Source organism: Danio rerio, chromosome 6 (assembly GCF_052040795.2).
Source record: "Danio rerio strain M-AB ecotype USA chromosome 6, GRCz13ab, whole genome shotgun sequence".
Classification (NCBI taxonomy): Eukaryota; Metazoa; Chordata; class Actinopteri; order Cypriniformes; family Danionidae; genus Danio; species Danio rerio.
Genome location: NC_141026.1, coordinates 17,061,179 through 17,077,791, shown reverse-complemented (window position 1 = coordinate 17,077,791; position 16,613 = coordinate 17,061,179). Strand labels below are relative to the sequence as shown.

Sequence of the window (16,613 nt, the reverse complement as noted above, 5' to 3'; positions counted from 1 at the left end):
TGCACATTAAACGCACAAAACGCTAAACTTTGAGCGAATCGCATCATTCACACTGCCTCATTTTTCGCAAAACACTTCGCAGAAGATCTTTTCATGTCTTTGTATTGACCTAACATACAAATCACTCGCGTTTGATGCTTCATTTGTGTCTGGTGTGAACGCAGCATAAAAGGGAATGGGAGATGAGACTCTGATTGGTTTGATGCATGTTATGCTTAACCCATACACCCATAACTCATTAAGAGAATAAGCACAATCCTGTTAGACCATGCATCAGATGTCAGTCAGGCAGTGGAGATCATTGTTTTTTAAGAAAGAGTGCTGCAATTCTTATAATGGCATGACGCTTGACCTATAAAGTCTCTGTGCATATACACCAGTGTACAGTAGAATGTAGTTCTAATATTAGTAACTTTTTAGATATTAATAAAATGTGTATATAATAATGTTACGTACTCTAAACTTTGCACGGCTCCACAAAGCAAGCCTGACCACAAAACAATAAATAAAATTAAGTTAAATAAGACACCTCTAAAATTAATAAGGGGCCCGGAACACATTCAAAAGAAAACTACAACAAAGATGATAATAACGTAAAGTCAAGTTTATTTGACATTTAAATTTAAAGGAGACATAAACATCTTGCGGAGGGAAAGCCAAAATAACAAAAACTCAACAACTAAGTTTTAAACTCTCTTAACTGCAAATAAATCGAAAGAAATTATACACCATTCACTTACCTCCCTACTTACCACAAAAAACAAACTAAAAACCACCCTCCTCATCACATGTATCTCCGTACATTGGTCTCGATAGTTAAACAGTCAACACTTATTGTTAAATTCAACAATATTGCAGAGCAAATACACAACTGGCTAGCTCTCTGCAACTCTCACATGGTCGCCCACTAAAGCTAAGCAGGGCTGCGCTCAGTCAGTGTCTGGATGGGAGACCACATGGGAAAGCTAGGTTGTTGACGGAAGTGGTGCTTGTGAGGCCAGCAGGGAGCACTCAACCTGCAGTCTGTGTGGGCCCTAACGCCCCAGTGTATCGATTGGGGCTCTATACTGCTCAGTGAACGCTTCTTATTGGATAACACGTTAAATCTAGGTCCTGACTCTGTGGTTGATAAAAATCCCAGTGTCCTTTAAAAATAAGTAGGGGTTTAACCCCGGCATCCTGGCCAAATTTTCCCACTGGCCTCTGTTCATCATGGCCTCCTAAACATCCCCATATCATAATTGGTCTGGCGCAATATGGCTGCCGTTGTGACATCAAGGGGGATGCTGCACACTGGTGGTGCATGAGGAGATTCCCCCCAATGTGTGTCCAGAAAAGGAATTATTGTTATTACTATTATTATTATTATTATTATCTGATTTAAACAGGAATAAAATGGGTATAAAATTGTGACAGAGTTTTACATTTTTCCTTTCAATTATTAGTTTGAAAAATTCATGTTTGATCCGTGTCTTTAAATAATCGATTGTTTTATAACTAAAATATGTTATCCATTAAAGAGTATTTTTTGGAAAATAAATGATAATTTATATTAAAATAAAATTATTTGATCTGAATTATCATCTTTTGTCTCTCCCACAGGCTCTGTGACCAGTAGTTCATCTGCATCTCAGATGGCGAGTGGCATCAGTTTGGTGTCGTTTAACAGTCGGCCAGATGGGATGCATCAGCGCTCATACTCTGTGTCCAGCGCTGACCAATGGAGTGAAGCCACAGTCATCGCCAACTCAGGAATCAGCACAGGTAAGTAACTGATACATGAACACTTTAAGCTGCTTGCATACTGCTTGCCATTGTCCTGCGGGTTTCTCTTCAGAGCTGTGAACAGAACATTAAACAGCGATTTGTTATCCAGTCGTCGTAAACACACACATACACCCACTCCACCTTTCATTGATCCTCGTGTCAAACTCTAATGCCGCTTTAACTGGTCAACAAAGTAATGGCCACTCAAGAGAAGCACATTACCAAAGAGGAATGTGTGAATCATGATGTTTATTTGTCTGTCACCTTTCCGTTGTCGTAGATCATTGCATACAATACCAGTCAAAAGTTTAGAATCGGTAAGATTTGTTAATGTTTTAACAGAAGACAATTCTGCCCTCCAAGGCTGAGTCAAAACATAAAATAATATTAAATAGTGAAATATTATTACAATCTGAAATATTTGTTTTCTCATTGAATGTAGTTTATTTTTCAGTTCAATTACTAAATCATGTGATTACTCCATCATTACTCTGTGGTACAAAAACCAATAATAATGATTCTTAATTATCAGTGCTGAAAAGATTTTTGTCTTGCTTCAGCAATATCAATAATAATGTTATATTCAATAATATCAATTAGTAAAATCAATAACAATCAATAATAATATTAAAATATATAAAAAATAACAATAAAACCAATCGAAAGTTAAAAGTTCTCATTGAAAAAAAAAGTTAAAATAACTATAAAATCAATAATAATGTTATTATGTTATAATATTTCTGTGTTACCTTTTATTTTTAAGATTTTTTGATAAACAAGAAAGATCAAAAAATACCTTTTATGTTATTTACTTTTTTTGATACTGTAAAACAAGATTACATGTAGCGTCACGGTAGCACGATCGCCTCACAGCAAAAAGGTTGCTGGTTCAAGCCCCGGCTGGGTCAGTTGCCATTTCTGTGTGGAGTTTGCATTTTCTCCATGTGTTCGCTTGGGTGTCCTCAGGGTGCTCCGGTTTCCCCCACAAGTCCAAAGATATGTGGTGGCTAAATTGTCCGTAGTGTATGTGTGTGAATGAGTGTATAGATGTTTCCCAGTAAGGGAAATGCAGCTGGAAGGGCATCTACTGCGTAAAACATATGCTGGATAAGTTGGCGGTTCATTGCGCTGTGGCGACCCCTGATTAATAAAGGGACTAAGCCAAAAAAAAAGAAAATTAATGAATGAAGAATATTTTGAACTTTCTTTTTTATTTGCAATTTTTTTTTTACATTTAGAAATTATTTAGAATGTAACAAAAGATGACAAATAAAGCTATTTTTTAACATTCTTTATATCCTAAAAGTAAAATGTATCACAGTTTCTGACGCTATGAATCAAGAAAAAAAATCATCAATTATAATAGTAAAAATTAATTGTAATAATGTTATATACAATAATCTATTCAATAATATCAATCAGTAAAATCAATATTAACATTACAATATACTTAAAATAATAATAATAAATACAATTAAACAATAAAAGTTAACATATAAAAAAATCTATAGTTAAAATAATTACAAAATCAATTATATTGCTCTTATGTAATAACAAATCTGTGATACATTTTATTTTTAGCATTCTTTGATAAACAATATAAAATAATAGCTTTTATTGTTTTGAACTTTCTGTTTTATTTAAAATGTATTTTTACATTTAGAATTTTATTTAAAATGTAACATTAAGATTGCAAACAATCTTAATAGAGCAGCAAGTCATCCAAGTCATTGCTGTCTTTCGGATGAGACGTTAAACCGAGGTCCTGACTGGTCAGTAAAATCCCATGGCACTTCTTGTAAAGAGCAGGGGTGTAACCCTGGTAACCTGGCCAAAAGTTCCTAAATCTGCCCTTACGATCTAGGCCTCCCAGTCATCTTTATCCACTGAATTGGCTCTATCACTGTCTCTCCACTCCTCCAATAGCTGGTGTGTGGTAAACCTACTGGAGCCATTGTCCTGTGGCTGCCGTTGCATCATCCAAGTGGATGCTGTACACTGGTGGTGGTGTGGAGAGACCCTCCCTCATGATTGTAAAGCGCTTTAGGTGTATGGACATAAACAATAAATGCGCTATATAAATACACATTACATTACTTCCAAATTATTATGGTTTAGATTTGTTTATGGACTATGTATTTGCTTCTTTTAAACAGTTAACAGCTAAATATTTTTCATTTTTGCTAGTAAGAAACTATGTTAAATTACTTCTGCCAGATTTTCCAACTGTGCCCCATGATAATCCATTAGATAGATACCTTTCACTTAACATACTTATAGTTTGATGATAAATCTGATTATTTGGATACACCCCAAAAGATTCATGTTTATTTGTGTCAAAGTGTAAGGTTCTTGTCTTTTTTATTAGCACGCAGAGCAATTCTGCTGAAATGGAAAAATCCCCTTCCACCCAACCTTATTTAATGAACTAGAAAGATGATGTGTTGTCTTTACCTTAAAAAAATTAGATACTCTTTAAGAGGATCGGGTAAACAATTCTGTAATATATGGCTCCATATTAAGTAATAAATATGATATTTGTTTTATTTTTGTTGTTATTAATATTGTTATTATTATCATTATTAACATTGCTCTGTTTCTCGAAATACTTATACATTTAGACTGAAGTAATTGAAACCTATGTTTTGTTCTATTCTTGGTTAGGGTTTTAGGGTTTGGAAATTAATAAAAAATATTCAAACTAAAATTATAATTACTTCTGAAGAAATGTTTGACACTTGCGTAAGACTGTAGTAATTGTGAAAATTTAGCTTTGATTCAAAGGAATAAATAAATATTCTGATTCAAAATCGTAATAATATTTGACAATTTAACAGTTTTTACTGTATTTTTGATCAAAGAAATGTAGTGCAGGATTGCCTTTTTTAAAACATTAACAAATCTGACTGGTAGAGTTTACAGCATGTTGCTATTTTTATGAAATCTCTCATGTCTACACAGCCACAGGGGGAATGGGCACGTACAGGGAAGTTAGTACTGGACTGACAGCTGTCAGACACCATGTATAAATGAGTGCTGACGAACTGAAGTGACATGGTGTGACTAGTTTTAGGCCTTTCGTTTGACCCCTGCCTGTAGTGTTCTCTGTGTTTACATCTGATAACAATTAAAGCTGTGAAAAGCTTAAACGGACTCTTGAGCACATCCGCAGCAGGGCACAATACACACACAGCTGAGCCACAAACACTATGCGTGATGTCAACAACAGATGAGAGGAAAATGTTTTCAAGCATCAAAAAAAAAAGAGACTTTGATTTTTACCAGGGTTTAAGAAGGTCACCCCAGTGTCTTAAAAAGTCTTAAAAAGTCTTAAATTTCAAAAACAAATTTTTAGGCCTTAAATTAAGAGAAATGAGCCTGGTTCGAGTTTTACATATTCATTTTAATCATTTTAAACAAGCCTTAATTTTCCAATGTACATGTAAAGCTTCCCAATCAGACCAACACGCATCTAATCACCAACAATCAATAAAACATTATCAAAACTCTATTTAAAGCTCTATTTACCAATATAGTTTCATTATCTTCATTGCAATACAATTTGTTTTAAAGTTTCCCATGTGTTTATAGACTATATGTGGACCAGATGTGCATATATTTAGTTTATTATTGTTTTTAAAACATGTCATGTTTCTAAAAGACATGTTGTGTTGAAAAAGCAGTGCATGAATACAACTAGAGTTTGATTGTTTTGACACCATAAATAAAAATATGTGGCTAAGACCTCATTTGAATTATTATTATTATTTTTTTTACATAAGTAATGCTCTGGGGTGACGCAGTGGTGCAGTAGGTAGTGCTTTGGGTTTGCATGTTTTCCAGAGATGGGTTGTGGCTGGAAGGGCATCCGCTGCGTAAAAATGTGCTGGATACGTTGGCGGTTCATTCTGTTGTGGCGACCCCGGATTAATAAAGGGACTAAGCCGACAAGAAAATGTTAACAAAACCGATTTATATTTATTTATTACATGTCCAATTAATTGTATTTTATTAACATTTACCCCAACCCTAAACTCAACCATCACAGTAACGTAACAACAGTAGTTGTTCTGAGTATTATTTATGTTATCTATTAAATTACCCAATGAATTGTATTGTATAACGTCTACCCCAACCTTAACCTTAAACCCAGCCATCACACTACTGTAAAAATATTAATTATTGTTATACAGTGTCATAAAAAATGCTGCTGTATTGATGTACATATAACACTTCCAAACGACTGTGTACTCTATCAAGACATTACCCCATATCTGTTCTAGCAACAACCGGAGTGCAGGGCGCATAAGCAGTGCACAAAACGGCCGTTAGTAAACCATTCAAAAGATGCGCCTCTCAAAACAAAAAGTGCATTCTTATCGGCACTTTAAAAAGTCTTAGAAAAAATCTTTGGCATTTATCCCAGTATAAATCTCAATTTTCGCTCATCATAGTCTTTAAAAGGTTTTAGGGCAGATCACACTAAACACGCTTTTAAGTTCCAAAAAGGGAACGTTCCAAAATTTGTTGACAGGAAAAAAAGAAGCCCGGTGCGTGATTGTTGCTGTTATTATTATAAGTGTAATGTTTAATAATACTGTGATATTCAAGATTTGTAAAGTTATACAGCTCTGCAGAACTTGAAACAGCGACTGCTAGTGTCTTCTTCATCTTTAAATGTCTCCATAGTCGTCAAACACGGCTGTCACCTCAACAGAAACCCCGCCACTGCTTTTACTTGATTGGAGAATGAAAAAGACACGACTGTCGTAACGCACCTTCTCCGCTCAGAGTTGACTTTTCTCAACTGAAAGCAGACAGTCACACAGTGGCAAAAAACGCGAGGCACAGCAGGGAGGTAAAACACGAGGCGTGCAGGTCGTAAAAGCAGCACGCCAAATGATTGCGGCCATTTGGAAACCATTCAAAAGATGCGCCTCTCAACACAAATAAAATGCGTTCTATGTAATCGACCCTTAAAAAGTCTTTGTGAAATCTGCAGAAACCTTGCTTCCACTAGATTGTCACTAACATTTAAGAAAACATTTGTCAGACATTTTAATACTAAAAAAAAACATTTTTTAACACTATCCTGCAAAGCACTGGGTCTGCTTTTATTACCTGTTACAATTTTTTTAAGGAAGTTAAATTACTTTTTATTGCCTTTTTAAAGTGCTGTTTCATTTTTACATACACATTTAAAAACATATTTGTTATCCTAAATGACATTTTGCAAAAAAGAGAAATTCACTATTATCATTTTTAACAACTTCTTGATCCCTTTGCACTGAATGACCTCAATCAAACTTATTTATATGGGATAAAAGTTATTTTAATACTTTATTAAAAACATTGTTAAGCCATAGTCATTTTGATGTAATACAGCCAAAGCTTGTCTGTACATGTAAAGAAAACAAATATGCATTTTTAACTACAGGTATGTATTTTGTATGTTTCTTTATATGTGTGATATTAAAATGAAAGAACTGAATACATTGAATGACAACTTTGCCGCTTGGAACATTATTATACTCATATTTTTAATATTTTACTTTCACAATTTTTTTTTCAATATTAAAGTACACACTTAGAACACTTTCATACAGTTGAAATGGACACATACAGTATGTGTTGTATCTAAAAGGCTCTGGAATTGCGCCTGTGAGTTCTAAAGGAATTCCCTTTAACCTGGAATTGAGAAAAATCAGTTAGTCTTTTGGTTTAAAGAATATGAAGCACTCTGGGTATGACCGTGCATGTATTGACTGTGGTAGTAGAGACAGTATCAGGAGTGTTGTTTAGACACCGCGGCACTCCGGAGGGCTGTATTGTGAGGTTGTTTGAGTGCTTGTATGCCCCCACCCCAAGGAATCTCTTAAAAATAACCTTTCTGCTGGCCTAATGATGTGTCTGTCCATGGACTGACTGGATCAGATGTGATGGCTGGATGATGGTAGTGCTGGACGCTGATTGCTTGTCACCTCCAGCCCCCAGGAGCTGGCGGGAATGAGATCCAGTCTTTCTTCCTAGAGAAATGGAGAGAGATAAGCGATAAAGTAATTAACTGATGTTCCACACACTGCGCTGAGAATGACAGACTCTCAACTGACCTCTGACCTTTTGTTTAGACTCTCACTTTGTATAGCCTTTAGACAGGAAGCTGTTTTTTATTAACTATTATCATTCACTTCTTTTAGATTATACTAATCTCTTCTTGGTTCTAGATTTCACTAGAGTTTTGTATTCCTTTGCTGCCTGCCAGTTTTTTTAATGTTTTATTGTGATTTTAAAAGGTCAAATAGACCAAATCATTTGAATGATGCATATTATTCAGACCAGCAGATGTGCCAAGAGTATGGATATATTGCATAACATATAAAGCTATAATGCTAAAATGCTGTTATCATTTACTTCTCACTATCTTTGGTCCAAATATTTTTTACCACCATTTTGAATAATGTTTTGAAATCAGTAGCAATTGACTTTCATAGTCATATTTTCTACTCATTACAGTTTGGAACTACAGTGCATCTAGAAAGTATTCATAGCGCTTCACTTTTTAACATTTTTATGTTACAGCTTTATTACAAAATTAATTAAATTCATTTATTTCCTCAAAATGCTACACACAAAACCCCATAATGACAATGTGGAAAAAATTTTTTTTTTTAATTGTTGCAAATTTATTAAAAATTACACCTGTCTACACCTGTCTATATAAGTTTCCAGGGTTGACAGTGCATGTCAAAGCACAATCCAAGCATGAAGACAAAGGAATTGTCTGTAGACCTCCAAGACAGGATTTTCTCGAGGCACAAGGCTGGAGTATGTTACAGAAATATTTCTGCTGCTCTGAAAGTTCCAATGAGCATAGTGACCTTCATCATACGTAAGTGAAAGAAGTTTGGAACCACCAGGACTCAGAGCTGGCCGGCCATCTTAGCTGAGTGATCGGGGAAGAAGGGCCTTAGTCAGGGAGATGATTAGTAACCCGATGGTCACTTTGTCTGAGCTCCTGCGTTCTTCTGTTGAGAGAGTAGAACCTTACAAAAGGACAACCATCTGTGCAAGGCCTGTATGGTAGATTGGCCAGACGGGAGCCACTCCCCACCTGGAATTTGCCAAAAGGCATCTGAAGGACTCTCAGACCATAAGAAACAAAATTCTCTGGTCTGATGAGACTAAAATTGAACTCTTTGGAGTGAATGCCAGGCGTTTCATTTGGAGAAAACCAGGCACCGCTCATCACCAGGCTAATACCATCCCTACAGTGAAGCATGGTGGTGGCAGCATCATGCTGTAAAGATGTTTTTCAGCAGCAGGAACTGAAAGACTAGTCAGGATAGAGGGAAAGATGAATACAGCAATGTACAGAGACATCCTGAATGAAAACCTGCCTCAGAGTGCTCTTGGCAACTGTTCATCTTCCAGCAGGACATTGACCCAAAGCACACCGCCAAAATATTAGAGTGGCCGCACAACAACTTGGTGAATGTCCTTAATGAATTTAATCCATTTTGGAATGAGGCTGTAACACAAAAACAATATTGAAAAAATGAAGCGCTATAAATACTTTCCGGATGCATTGTAAATAAAGGGTGAGTAAATGGTGAATAAATGTTCATTTTTGAAAGGGATAGTTCAGACAAGAAATCATATTTGCTAATAATTTAAAGTATTTTTCCAGAGGCAAGCATATTTTTTTCAGTTATTTTTTTTTATCCCTTGTGTATTGTTCCAATGGACTACTCTTTCATTATGTCTGTGGCTGTTTTTACCCTATTGACTTCCATTATAACCACCTTTTTTGATTGCAAAGCCATGACACCATATAATCATACATCATATCAAGGTAAGTGCGCAAAGGTCTTTCTCTCAATCTCTCACTCACACAATTGTACATGCGCCCCCCACACACACTTCATACATATAACCACAACATTTTTATCCAGGATCTAAGCTTTTTTGCACTACAGCTATTGATCAACAGTACAAATTTGTAAATTGTTCCTCTTCTCAACAAGGAAAACCAGCAACAATCAAGAATGCATGATTATATGGTGTTGTGGATTTGCAGTCAAAACATTTCATTATAATGGCAGTCAATAGGGCAAAAACAGCCACCAACATAAAAAAAGAGTAGTCAACTTGACCAGAGTGTATTTTTGACTTTTTAAAAAATGTTCATTTTTTCAAAATATGTGTCAAAATAAGATTTGTCACCAAAAATCATCCCATTTGCTGAAACACAGAGAAAGTTGTGACCAAATAAAGCCTCAAAATCACCCCAAAGTGGAGGAAAACATCCCCAACAGCACACAAGGGTAGTGAGAATGGTATGTTTTTTTTTTGTTTGTTTTTTTTGTTTAGAATTGTAGTTTTTAAATGCTTTTAAAAGCGACAGTCAAAGAAGCACTCAACAGCTGTTCATTTTTAAAATGGTGCTGGTGTTTTTTGCTGCACAAAAATGCTTCAGGCTCCCTAATACTCAGACTTTCCAAGCTGTACTGTAGATAACTTTTTTGTTTAGTAAAACTTTTTTTTTTTCTCAGCTGAATACTAAACTAAATGAATACCCTCATGAGCCCATTGTTGACAGTCTGCAGCAAAAGATGCTGTATTTCAAATGTACTGTAGGATATATACAGTGCTCAGCATATATAAGTAACAAATCGATCTTTTAAATTCATATATTTAATAGTTTAATATTATATTTGTGCATGTACATTAGATTATTCAATACTGAATCCAAATCTTGAGCTTATCTAATAAAATAACTTACGAAAACCCAGTACACCTAAATTTATGTTACCCCAGAGGAAACCCACGTAAACATGGGGAGAACATGCAAAGTGACCCAGCCGGGGCTCGAACCAGCGACCTTCTTGCTGTGAGGCGATTGTGCTACTCACTGCACCACTGTGACGCCCCATTTCTAACTTCAGTTACACTAAATGCTTTTTAACCCTGTGCTCATTATTACAAAACAAACAGATCTGACCTGGTTTGGCCCGAGCTCACTTAGATCTATAAATGCCTTTAAAATGCGATCGCAGGAGGGTCAAAGTTGAAGAGAGCTGCATCGGTTGACACTCGGCTGTGCGCTGTCTCAATGAGTCGAATCACATCAGAGCAGACTCGTTCTGACTGGACATGGCTGCCATTTGAGAAACACAGCCTCAGTAATGAGCTCTTTTATTCCAGAGGAAACAAAGCCAAGACCGTTTAAAGAAGATAAGATCCCCTCCAGTGATCGGCCTCTCTCTGTGTCTTTTTGTCTCACTCTGCATTGTCTTGAGGGCATGGGAAAGGCTGTGACATCCCTGTCTCTGTACCTGGAGCGTCCTTTTTCCCTGAGCGGACAGTTGCACATATAAATATCCCCCGTGTCCTTCCTTGCATGGCTATTCCTGATCCTCCAGCTCTCTGGCTTAATAATGAGAGACTAAGAGCAGCAGAAGTAATGAGTGTCTCTTTGATTACAGCTCCTGTGTTTGGGTGCTCTGGGGTACATGCTTTTGGTTTAGCTTACCTTAAGGCAAACGCCTGGCCACCCTCTTGTCACGTCACCCAACTTGTTGAGTTATGCTCTTGTTTTGTTTTGTTTTGTTTTCTCCATAGGGATGTCCCTTCTGTTCACTGGCCTAAATGCTTTCTTACTTTCTTTCACTCATTTAGTTTTTTTAGTTGTCTTGGTCTTTACTTTTTTATTTTCTTGATTGCTCTGGGGATCTTATAACTTTGGTCGATAAGCAATCATGTAGAAGGCAATGTGGTTAAGCTAGTAATGGCTTAGCAACAGCTGAAGAAAACCATTTTTCATGCCCGATTCACGCGGGGCTTTAGCATCAACGCTTGACAGAGAGCGTGTTTGAAGTTGGAGCTGACGCAATCGTCATATCAGCGTCAGCCAATGAAATTAGTCAGCAATCGCCTACTGTCTGAGCTGGTGTATTTGCAAATAGCAATCTGATTGGCTGACGTCTCCGTCGGCGCTTAAAGTTGAGAAAGTCCCAACTTCTGAGACGGATCCACAATGCAGTTTGGCAACGCCTAACGTCACCGATTCAAAGTGAATGGGCAGTGTTTACGCTGAATGAGGCATCAGTTTCTGGATGTATGTGTGTTCATGATTCTTTCTTATTTTTTTGCAAATTTACACTTAAAAGTAGAGGTATAGCAGTGCTATATAATTTTTTTTCAGGATTTTTGATTTCTCAAAAAACGTTTCAGTGAGCAGTTTTAAAATCACAGTTATTATTATTATTATTATTATTATTATTATTATTATTATTATTTTGAAGCCTTTCAAAAATGTAAATCATATCTTAATAATCTTTTTTTCACTAAATAACCATTTTGCATTGAAAGTTTCCATTGATGTTAAATGTCCTTTGTAGAACCATTGATGAACTTTCTAAGAACTTTTTGTAAAGAGTGTATAGATATTATTGTTTAGCAGGTTTAGTGAGTACTTGAGTATTTTTTAAGGTAGCATTTACAATTTGGGGTGTGTACCTTTTTATGGTCTGAGTTTATGTACAAAATAAAGGCAGGAGTAAATTTCAAGAGTTTTAATTCTAAAAAAAATGTATGAACATTTATATGCATTTATGAATGTATTATCATCTTTGTGTCAAATTATGCGAGGTGTTACTGATGCAGCTTTTATGGAACTGAGAGCAAATTTGACGTCATTCTCTCCTCTGGTTGCTGTCATCAGTCTCACACTATTCACTATTTCCCCCTTTTTCTGGAAGTCTTGATAACACCATTGTGGAGTTTTTCTTTTATTATTTTAGCATAAAGGGTTATAAAAAAATGATTTGTTGTACTCTCCCGTTCACTGCACTCTGAAGTTTACCCATCCATGACGACTTCCGCTACTGACAAACCCGGAAATGTGAAACTGGTCTTTTGCTAAATTTAACACAAAATCAAGCAAACGTCACAATTCTGTGGCACTTACCGTAGCTTTTGCTACAGATTTCCCACATATTTTGGTTAGCTAGGACACTATTCAAATTACCACCGCACCACAGAGCATCATTCGTTTTTACATTAGAAAACATTATAATATTCAATTCAATTCACCTTTATTTCTATAGCGCTTTTACAATGTAGATTATGTCAAAGCAGCTTCACATAGAAGATTATAGTGATTCGAGGCAGTGTCACGTATACAATTTGCAATTTTGTCATTGACACAACGATTCTCATTCAGTGTGTGACCTGAATGTTATTGCAACACACATTCAGCCAAAGCTTGTTTGAGCTCTATACACACTCTGGATGGCATCATTTCAGTTCTGATTATTTATTATTTTCATATATTTTATGCATCAGGCATTTAGTGGCTCGTCTGATTGATAGTAAGAATACAGAACAAAAACAGCTCAGTTTTACTTTGGGCTTCAAATTGGGTAATTATTGAAATTTAGTGAACTTTATATGGATGTAAAGGAGTTATATTTTCATTGTAATATATCAGACGACTAAAATGCATTTAAATTTAATTTACTGCTCTGAATTTCCCACTAATCTGGCAATTACAGTAAATGCTTACATTTTATGATGAAAGCTCTTTTATTTTAATTGTGGTGAGTAAAAGAATTCAATGAATTAGATCTTCTGATTGCACAAATAAATACCCCATTAACTAATAAATTTATGTTAGCATGATTTTTCTAATTCTATTAATGATTTTCAACAAAGTTTTGTTTAATTTTGATCTTCGAGAGCGCTTTATGTATCAGATATGATAAAGCAGACCTTACAAATCGATTAAGGTCACTTAAGTTTTTTCTGTTTCTCTTAGTGTTTACTTCTTATAAATAACAGAGATCAATAGTTCTTGGAGTAATTTTTTTTATTAAGAATTAAGATTTTTGCATATTTCCCACAGCAAAACAACTTAAGAAATGCTGCAAATTTTAACAAAACACAATAAAATACAGTTGAAGTCAGAATTATTAGCCCCTCTTTGTTTTTTGTTGTTTTTTTTTTTTAAATATTTCCCAAATTATGTTTAACAGAGCAAGGAAATCTTTACAGTATGTCTGATAATATTTTTAATTCCGGAGAATGTCTTATTTGTTTTATTTCGGCTAGAATAAAAGCCGTATTTAATTTTTAAACACCATTTTAAGGTCAAAATTATTAGCCCCTTTTAGCTATTTTTTTCCGATAGTCTACAGAACAAACCATCGTTATACAATAACTTGCCTAATTACACTAACCTACCTAGTTAACCTAATTAACCTAGTTAAGCCTTTAAATGTCACTTTAAGCTTCATAGAAGTGTCTTGAAAAATAGTGTTTACTGTCATCATGGCAAAGATAAAATAAACCAGTTATTAGAAATAAGTTATCATAACTATTATGTTTAGAATAAACACAACAATAATGAACAGGGGGCTAATATTTCGGGGGGGCTAATAATTCTGACTTAATTTTAGTCACAAAAATCAGATTTTTATTTATTTTTTGCTAAATTCTGGATGGACCGTTTAAGGAATCCAGACCAAATACGCCAGTACCCACAACATCCTAGCAATGAGCTTTACCAAGCCAAGTATTACTCACAAATGTGTTGTAATTTATGTAGTTGTTTTATAAAAGCTGACAGATATTTAACCTTTCCCTTGAAGTGGATAATTGTATCACAGTTGTATGGTTTGTTTTCCTTTCTGTCCTTTGAAAAAAACTGTATATTTCCTCCAACAAATTCCACAAGCAGTTGGGCTGTGATTGAGTGTCTGCTGGAATTATACCAGACTAATAAATGACTTTTAGAGAAAGCACTGAGCTTGAGAAGACAGGGAAAGAGAATATGAGGGAGACAAAGAAGGTTTATTTGACGCCGAGGTGTGTGTGAGACAAAGGGGCTGTTAGAAAGAGGTGGTTAATTGTTCACTTTGGGATGGCATCTTGTCAGCAGAGATAAGTTGTCACGTTTTCCACTTGAGCTGAGACTAAACGATTGTAAAATAAGTTACAGCCGTCCTTGGGGCTGCGCGCTGATGAGCATGCTCAGTGCCAGCTCGAACATCCCCCCCGGACCCTCCCCACATCAGCGCTTTCACCCGGCCTGATATTGATGTGAACTGAATGTTATTTTATTCTGCCGCTAGTCACAGCTGTCAGTGGTGCTTATGAAAAGTGAAGCAGCCTTCTGATAGCCTGAGCCACAGTATCCAGCCAAACGCCAGTCAGAACTGGCCTCACACAAATGCGGACGCTCAATCATTTAAACCAGAGAAGACACCACTGTAGGGTCAGGCACTATAAATCTTAGCAACAATGTTAAATGTCTAGCGGTAGATATTCTGCGGTATTATTTGTGCGTCAATCCATTTAGCTCACTATTGATGTAAGTTATTGACATTTTAGACTGATAAAGAAACATGCGTGAATGACAATATTACTAGTGGGAGATACAAAGAACATATTATTTTTGGAAAAACAAATAAAAGAAATGGACAATTTTATGTATAATTACTTAATAAATCACAATTTGCATACCTTCAAGAGAGCAAAATTAATTTCTTTGTCACTTCCTGGGAAGCTGGTACAGATAACTTGTTTCAGTTTGACAAAACATCCAGTAAAAACAGTCACATTGGCTTACTTTTACAGACAGATGACTGGTGTTTGTTAATGCAACCTTTTTCGAAGTAATTTACAAATTATTTTGATGACATACTTTCAATATGACTTATAAAAAGCATTTTAGATCAGTCTGCTGTTTAGTAAAGTTATCTAATCAAATGGTCTGTTGTAGGAAGGTCTTGTTTTTTCCTCCATAAATCTATCCAATAATTGTTTATTTACCGATTTTTGTTGCATAATATATAAAAGGTTTCACCTTTGAGTCAAGTTTAAGATTTTATGTTCATCTTGCCATTTGCATCCATTGTTTCATGTGAAATCCCAAAATGTGATTGAAAATACGTGGATGAATATTTCGATTTAGACCGATACCTAAATTGTGCATGCCACATGCAATTCAGTCAGAATCCCTTTTGTCAAATGTACATAAATATATATTGAGCATGTAGTTAGTGTTGGCGGGATGGTTTTGTTCTGGGCAAAGCTGCACGCTACCCCTACTTGTAGGTATGCATGGACAGAGCAGGGAGCAGCTGCAAGTCAACAGCATTGACTCAACAGTGTTCATAAACTATTTAGATTGTTAATGTAAATGTTAGAGACATGAGGCCATATTCTTGGCTACTGTTACGAACGGATATTAGGAATGAGCTAGGAGGAGTTGGAGATGGTGGAGTGAGTATAGATATAGCGAGCAACCAGATACTGAAGAGACATCGGATGTACGGTGTCTTGTAATTTGTATATATATATATATATATATATATATATATATGAGCAATATCAGATGAGTAGCAGTGTGATATGGCTGTATATCGGTGGGAGGCGCCTTAGTGCACCTTAGTGTCCCACCAGTGGCGATATACAACCAGATCGCACTGCTACGAGTGTAATATTGCATTTCTATAACAGCTTAATGGCATAATCATGTATAGTAAAAAAAAACAAACACGAGTGTCTAAAAACCATTTTGTATGAGGAACTACGTTCTTCCGCCATTCCTTCTTATCTGCTGCTGATATATACACATACACTCTATAGACACAGTCTGTGTGTATGTATATGTATATACACAGTCTGTTAGGTTAATGTAAATAATTTGGTGAACTTTATGCTAGTTGTTATATTAGATTCATGCATTCAATATTAATCTGACAGGAGCCTTATGAACTGTCATTAAATCAAAATAAAACAAAAGGAAATTACTCAACTCCTCAAGTTTTGTTTTTATAAAA

The 16,613-nt window shown here is 35.5% G+C and overlaps 1 protein-coding gene and 1 long non-coding RNA gene across 13 annotated transcripts in view; one reads left to right on the top strand and one right to left on the bottom strand.

The window, feature by feature from the left end:
• agap1 (ArfGAP with GTPase domain, ankyrin repeat and PH domain 1) overlaps positions 1-16,613 on the top strand; it is a 351,020-nt gene that overhangs the window by 272,432 nt on the left and 61,975 nt on the right. For all 12 annotated transcript variants that reach the window (XR_015493378.1, XR_015493377.1, XR_015493379.1 and 9 more), the window contains one exon: positions 1,603-1,764. Coding sequence is in view for 8 of the 12 variants with exons in the window: in XM_087256868.1 (XP_087112994.1) it covers positions 1,603-1,764 (162 nt within the window). In the remaining 4 variants the exon portion in view is untranslated. The remainder of the gene's footprint in view (positions 1-1,602; positions 1,765-16,613) is intronic.
• On the bottom strand, positions 585-11,200 carry LOC141386215 (uncharacterized). The gene is made up of 3 exons (XR_015493406.1): positions 10,769-11,200; positions 7,654-7,793; positions 585-1,839 (listed from the first exon to the last, which is right to left on the bottom strand). It is a non-coding gene; the product is annotated as an uncharacterized LOC141386215 (long non-coding RNA).